The 5,895-nt window shown below is 61.6% G+C and overlaps 3 protein-coding genes across 5 annotated transcripts in view; 2 read left to right on the top strand and 1 right to left on the bottom strand.

Moving 5' to 3' along the window:
- Positions 1-6: 6 nt before the first annotated feature.
- Positions 7-2,191, bottom strand: PML (promyelocytic leukemia; the record flags this gene model as incomplete). Its single annotated transcript, XM_010717215.3, has 4 exons — positions 2,176-2,191; positions 1,574-1,683; positions 528-1,080; positions 7-451 (listed from the first exon to the last, which is right to left on the bottom strand). Coding segments are annotated over exons 2-4 (1,044 nt in total), but the record flags the coding sequence as incomplete, so codon positions are not given.
- STOML1 (stomatin like 1) lies at positions 1,863-5,333 on the top strand. Of its 3 annotated transcripts, none has more exons than XM_010717218.3 (7): positions 1,863-2,566; positions 2,704-2,810; positions 2,915-3,064; positions 3,425-3,616; positions 3,750-3,942; positions 4,394-4,579; positions 4,677-5,333. In XM_010717218.3, the coding sequence occupies exons 1-7, from the start codon at positions 2,419-2,421 to the stop codon at positions 4,877-4,879; spliced, it is 1,179 nt and encodes a 392-aa protein (XP_010715520.1). In that variant the 5' UTR covers positions 1,863-2,418; the 3' UTR covers positions 4,880-5,333. The 3 variants fall into 3 exon arrangements, with proteins under 3 accessions (XP_010715520.1, XP_010715518.1, XP_010715519.1); XM_010717216.3 differs by having other exon boundaries at positions 2,419-2,566; positions 3,413-3,616; positions 4,677-5,332; XM_010717217.3 differs by having other exon boundaries at positions 2,419-2,566; positions 3,413-3,616; positions 4,397-4,579; positions 4,677-4,879.
- Positions 5,334-5,424: 91 nt separating this feature from the next.
- LOC104912761 (protein PML-like) overlaps positions 5,425-5,895 on the top strand; it is an 11,573-nt gene continuing 11,102 nt past the window's right edge. The window contains exon 1 of the mRNA XM_019619263.1: positions 5,425-5,894. Within this exon, the coding sequence (XP_019474808.1) occupies positions 5,869-5,894 (26 nt within the window). The 5' untranslated portion in view covers positions 5,425-5,868. The remainder of the gene's footprint in view (position 5,895) is intronic.

Below are 5,895 nucleotides of genomic sequence, written 5' to 3'. Positions count from 1 at the left end.
GAAGGGCTGCATGTCCATCACCTCCTGCTCCGTGGCATAGAGGCCCATCTTCTCCACCAGCCTCTCGCCCGCCTCCATCCTCCGCAGCACGGCCTCCACGCGCCACAGCTCCTTCTCCAGCTCCTTATGGCCCTTCTCCTGCTTCCTCCCCACCGTGGCCAGCAGCTCCTCCTCCTCGCGCCGGATCAGCCTCACCAGCTGCTCCACGCGCTGCCTCACCAGCTCCCGCACCCCGTGCCCCGCCGCCTCCAGCTGCGCCGCCTTCTCCTGCAGCGCTGCACGCGACGCCTCGAAGCCGCCCCGCTGCTGCGCCAGCTCCTGCCCCAGCTCTGCCAGCTCGTCCTGCTGCCGCTGGATCTCTGTGCGGATGTCGCAGTAGAAAGAGGAGTGCTGGGCATCCAGCAGCGCGCAGGAGCAGCACAGCGGCTTCTCGCACTTCCTGCAGAAGATGCTGGCGGGAAAGAGGAGCGCACGGTTGGCACCGCATCCCCATCCGCAGGGGCACAACACAGTGCTGCGTTGCTCACCTGGTGACGTGGCCCTGCTCCGTGTGCCTGGGGCTGGAGCAGAAGAGGCTGCACGATTTCTTGGTGCCCTCCAGGAAGCGATGCGCCGACTCGGCTCTCAGCTCCTCCACCTTCCTGGCTTCGTGGCTCCTCTTCTTAAAGAACCACTGATGGTCCTCAAAGCAGCCCGGGCACAGGAACTCCTCGCACTCTGAGCACCACATGGCCGCCGCCTCCCGCCGGCACCGGCAGCAGCTCAGCCCCCCGCTGCTGATCCGCCTGTAGATACGCAGGCGGGCCTGCAGGCTGCTGAACAGCACGTTGTCCACATCGGGGATGCCATCAGGCTGCGGGATGGGCGTCTGGCACACGGGGCACTGCCCTATAGGTTTGTTTTCTCTCAGGCAGCCCAGGCACAGCGTGTGCAGGCAGGTGAGCAGCTTCAGGTTGAGCGATTCCTGCTTGCAGCCCTCGCACAGCAGGAACTGGAAGTCGCCCTCCCCCAATAGCCCAGAGGGAGTGGGGCACCGCGAGGGTCCGGGTGCGGTCCCCGGCTCCTTGGCAGCAGGGCCATCTGGGTAGGAAGAGGAAGCGGGAGAAGTAGGAAGAAATGAGCTCTGTGCGTTTGGAGTGTTGGATTAGGGGCTACACGGGGAGAATCCAAGCGCGCCAATTGATTTTTTCCTTTCACTTTTGCTCCTTCCGGATCTTGCTGCGGGGGACGCAAGAATGGACAAATCGTGTCCCCACCACATGGTTCCAGCCTCTGAGGTGCTCCCGCCAGCCCTGTCCCCAAAGCCCCCCACAGCTCTCCCCAGCCCATCAGCGAGCCCCACACAAAGCAGGGTGCCTCCCCTTGCCACCTCCCTCCACACTGTCTGTATCCCCCCCGAAGAACAGCTTTGCATCCTGATTGTGCCCCCGTTGCTCCCAAACCACGCGTGCAACCCACCCACAGAGCCTACTGGGGGGGTCCCATTCTGCCTATCCCCCACCCCCTCCTGCCCGCCTCCCCGCGTAGTAATAAGCGGGGAGCAGGCATACGGCGGCGGGGGGACCCTATTTACCTTCTTGGGGTCCGGAGGTTCGGGGGGCTTCGGGGCTGCCGGGCATTTCGGGGCGCTGGGCCGGACGCTTCGCTTTCGTTTCTGCAGTCCGGCGTGGGGAGAAGGAGGAGCTGGGGGAGGGAGGAAGGCGGGGATGATAGGAGAAGGCGGGACGGGACGAATTCGGGACGGGGCACGGTCCCGTGGGGGTCCCATGTACCACTCGTCCCGTTCCTGCCATCCCACTGCACTGAGGGGGAGAATGTCGCGTGGGGGATGCTGCCGGGGGGGGGATGCAGACACCCGTACGGTGATGGTACGGGGGGAATGCCGGTACCCAAAGGGTGATGCTGTGGGGGGGATGCAGACAACCACAGCGTACCACCCCCTTTTGTCGGCTGCCGAGATGGAGGAGCGCTTGTTTTGTCGGCACGAGAAGGCCGCGTGGAGAGGGATTTGCTGGGAAAAAATATCTATTTCCCTATTTCCTATGGGGTGGAGGGGACCCCGTATGGATGCGGGACCCTCCGGATCCCCCCGAGGTATGAGCACGGCAGAGGACGCGATGCTCCCCGAGGCCGCCAGAGTGTTTCCCGAGCATTGCACCCGCCGGAAAAACTCACCCCGCCGTGATCCTTGCGTCCCTCTGCCGTCATGAGGGGCGGACCAGGAAGCTCCGGCAGCTCCCTCCTTCCCCTCCGCAGCATCCTCATCCTCATCTAGGAAACGCCGGGAGGATGGAACTCCCCGACCCCAGGCCGGACTGAGGCTCCAGCAAGGAAAACCAAGACAGCATTGCTTTATTGCAGCACGGCGGCAGGGCTGTAGGGTTTTACCCTCTCGGCGTTGCACATTGCAGCAGGGAGATGTTCAGCAGGTCGGGATACCAGGCACTTCCCTTAGGGGATTTTGACCGCTTCCAGCAGTCCAGCATTGGACTGTACGGTGCACAGAAGGGCTTCTTCTCCTTCGGATCCAAGGCAGACCCACTGGGACCGGCCAGGAATGCTGCAGGTGAGTCCCGACTGCAGAGGGGAGATGCTGCTTTCTTCTCCTCTGGAGCTTACAGCAGGTTGTTGTTCTGGCCGGGTGCTCTCACTCGGCCTGGGTGGGGTTCGCTGGTGGGTGCACATTCCCTGCCCCCCTTTCAGACTCCTCCCAGGGTTGGCTGTCCCGGATCTGCCATGGGATCATCACCTCCTTGGTCTTCCTACTGATGCTCCTCACCTTCCCCATCTCAGGCTGGTTTGCCTTGAAGGTAAGGGAGGAGAGCAGGTGAGGAGCAGGGTGGCAGCCCGTGCTCTGTGGGTAGGCAGTGCCTGGCGTTTTACTCCTGTCCCTGTCTCTGTGTCCAACCCCCAGATAGTGCCTACCTATGAACGAATGGTCATTTTCCGCCTGGGCCGCCTCCGTGCACCACAGGGCCCTGGTGTGGTGCTGCTGCTGCCCTTCATTGACCACTGGCAGCGTGTGGATCTGAGAACACGGGCCTTCAATGTGCCCCCCTGCAAGGTGAGCCACCCTTGAGGCATCCCAAATACCCAGAGCAGCATTCTGCCTATCTTCATGGTGAGGCAAGGAGTGTCACAGGGCTGGGAGCCGTGAGCCCCGGGGCTGGGAGGCACCCGATGACCTCCCATATCTTGGTCAATGGATGTTCCCAAGTGGAGACATCTCCAAAACATCAGTCCGTATCCAAATGTCTCTCAGCAATGGCTGGAAGTTGTCACTCTGAATAGCCCAAATGTCATCACTGGGGTTGGCTTTGCTTCTTTATTAAAGAGATGGGAGAGGGAACCTCGGCTCCCACAAGGTTTGGGCGTGGGGTGCAGTGGGGCAGACCCTGACCCCCTCTCCCAGCTGATCTCCCAGGATGGTGCCGTGCTCTCCATGGGTGCTGATGTGCAGTTCCGTGTGTGGGACCCCGCGCTGTCCGTGCTGGTGGTGAAGGACCTCGTGGCAGCCACTCGCATGACAGCACAGAGCGCCATGGCCAAGGCCTTGGGCAAGAAGAGCCTGCGGGAGATCCAGGGGGAGAAGATACGCATCGGAGAGCAGCTGCTGGTGAGAATGGCTCACGGTGTTCCCTGAGTGGGGGGTACACCTCATGTCTAAACCAGTGGCACGCTGAGCTGTGGGATCTGTTGTCTCCGTGGTCTTCTGGCCTCCCACCACCTCTCTTCCCTTCTTCCCTCAGCTGGACATCAATGACATGACCAAGTCCTGGGGACTGGAGGTGGATCGTGTGGAGCTGACGATGGAGGCAGTGCTGCAGCCCCCCCGGGATGCCCTGCTGGGACCTCTGGGTGCCGTAGCCCCAGTGCTGGAGGGTTCTCCCCCACAGCTGGCTTCCCACCTCCTTGACAGCGCACCCAGCGCCCCAGAGGCAGGTAGGAGTCCATAATCTTTGAGCCCAGCGGCTGTAAGAAGGAGGAGCCAAAGTCCTGCAGATACCACTACCCTGTGAGCACAGCACAGATAGGCTGGGGGCAGCTCAGGTTTCAAGCTAGAGCTTGGCACGGCTCTCAGAAGGGGTGGGAAGTGACAGCGAGATTTTTCCCCAGGTGCTTTGAGTCATGGGGATGGGAGGAAGACGCACGTGTCGGCTCAGGCCCCTGCTTATTCCTAAGAAGGAAAAAATGCGCTCTGTGGTTGCGGTGTGACTATTCCGGATGTGTCATCCCTTCATTAATTTTGGCTAAGGAAGACTGGGGCAAGCAAGGGAACGAAAGCTATGGGGGTCTGGTGGAGGCTGGAGGAGGGAGTGCCATGTGGTGGGGGTCTTTGTGGACCAGCAGAGCTCATCCTGAAGGTGTCCCCTGTTCCATCCCTTTGTCCCAGCAGACAGCGTGGTGACAGTGAGCGAGGTGGACCCCCCCAGGAGGAGGCCCAGCGTGGCCGAACTGCTCTCAGCTGTGGAGCCCATCCTCTCCGAGGCTCTGGTGAGCCAGATGGGAGCATCCTACCAGGTGGACATCATCCTGCCCGGCGGTGCCCGCAGCACCTTCTTCATAGACCTCTCCTCAGGTGGGGTCTTACGGTGGGGTGGGTGCTCTATGGGATCTCCTCATGGTCGGCGTCCCAGCTCACAGCTGCTCCCTCTCACCCCATCCGTGTCCAACAGGCAGCGGGCAGGCTGGCTGCGGTGTGCCCCAGGGCAACCCTGATGTGGTGCTGGAAGTGGCAGAGGAGGACCTGCAGGAGCTGATGCTGGGCGAGCTGCGGCCCCTGGCTGCCTACATGAGCGGGCGGCTGCGGGTGCAGGGTGACTTGCAGCTGGCCCTCCGCCTGGAGGAGCTCTTCAAGGCCGTGAAGCTGCACAGATAGAGCAAGCGTGTCCCTGTGTGTGTGTCTGTAGGTGGGGGACAGCAGAAGAACGTGGTGAGGATGCTGCCTGCCCTCCCCGTGGGATGACAGGAGGCAGGTGAAGGCCTGAGCGGGGAAACTGAGGCAATGGAGGCATCGCCCCTTGGCTGAGCCCCTCCAGCTGCCATTGTGCTTGTCTTTTCTCACCCCTTGCCTACAATGCATCCAGTGGGCACCCCAGCTTTGGGCCGTGTGGTACTTGCAGCTGCTGCCTTTTGGGGAGGGAGCAGAGGTGGCATCTGGGGAAGGAGCAGCCAGGAGTTGCCCGTCCCAACACAAGAAGTGATGGCGTTGATTTGTGTTTCTGCATTGTGTGATGTGAGCTCTGCACTGTGTGCATGGGGCTGCGTCCAGCCATGTATCCGTAGCTTTTTATTTTGTAAGCTTCCTTTCTATCCCAATAAACATACTCTAAGGGTAGTAACAGGATGATGGCTTCGGTTGGTGGCCCTGCATGTAGGTTGGTGGCCCTGCGTGCGGCAGGGGGGTTGGAGATTCTTGATCCTTGAGGTCCCTTCCAACCCTGGCCATTCCGTGATTCTGTAGGCTCTCCCCCATGCCCCGCTGCACTGAGCTGTGCCTCAGTTTCCCTATTCCTACCGATAGCCTGTGTGGGGATGCTCAGCACCCAGAGGTGAGAGCATCTCTGCTCTGGGTAACCCCAACCGGTCGATGGTGGGGGTACCCCGTTTGGTGATGTTCCCCCTCAGTCACAGTCCTTTTAGGGCTGCCACTCCTTTGGTCATGGTCTCCACTTGACGGTGGTCCCATAGCCACCAGTGGGGAGTGGATGGAAGGATGGAGAGGAGCCGAGATGCAGCCCCTCCCATGGAAATGGCTTCCGGGCGGCAGTCGATATAGGGCCCGCCCGGGAGGAGGAGTCTGCAGCACCGGGAAACCGAAACTGTGCGACGGGAGAGGCGGGGGAAGCCCCGGGACTGTGCCACGCTATGGACGGCCTCGAACCCGCGGTCCCG

Source organism: Meleagris gallopavo, chromosome 12 (assembly GCF_000146605.3).
Source record: "Meleagris gallopavo isolate NT-WF06-2002-E0010 breed Aviagen turkey brand Nicholas breeding stock chromosome 12, Turkey_5.1, whole genome shotgun sequence".
Taxonomy (NCBI): Eukaryota; Metazoa; Chordata; class Aves; order Galliformes; family Phasianidae; genus Meleagris; species Meleagris gallopavo.
This window is presented reverse-complemented; position numbering and strand designations above follow the sequence as displayed.

What these genes read in the sequence shown, in the direction of transcription:
- STOML1 (XM_010717216.3), top strand. Translation starts at nt 2,419, where the DNA reads ATGTTCAGCAGGTCGGGATACCAGGCACTTCCCTTAGGGGATTTTGAC. An exon ending in TCAATGTGCCCCCCTGCAAG is followed by an intron (nt 3,065 to 3,412) that starts GTGAGCCACCCT and finishes CCCCTCTCCCAG; the next exon opens with CTGATCTCCCAGGATGGTGC. An exon ending in ACCCAGCGCCCCAGAGGCAG is followed by an intron (nt 3,943 to 4,393) that starts GTAGGAGTCCAT and finishes CCTTTGTCCCAG; the next exon opens with CAGACAGCGTGGTGACAGTG.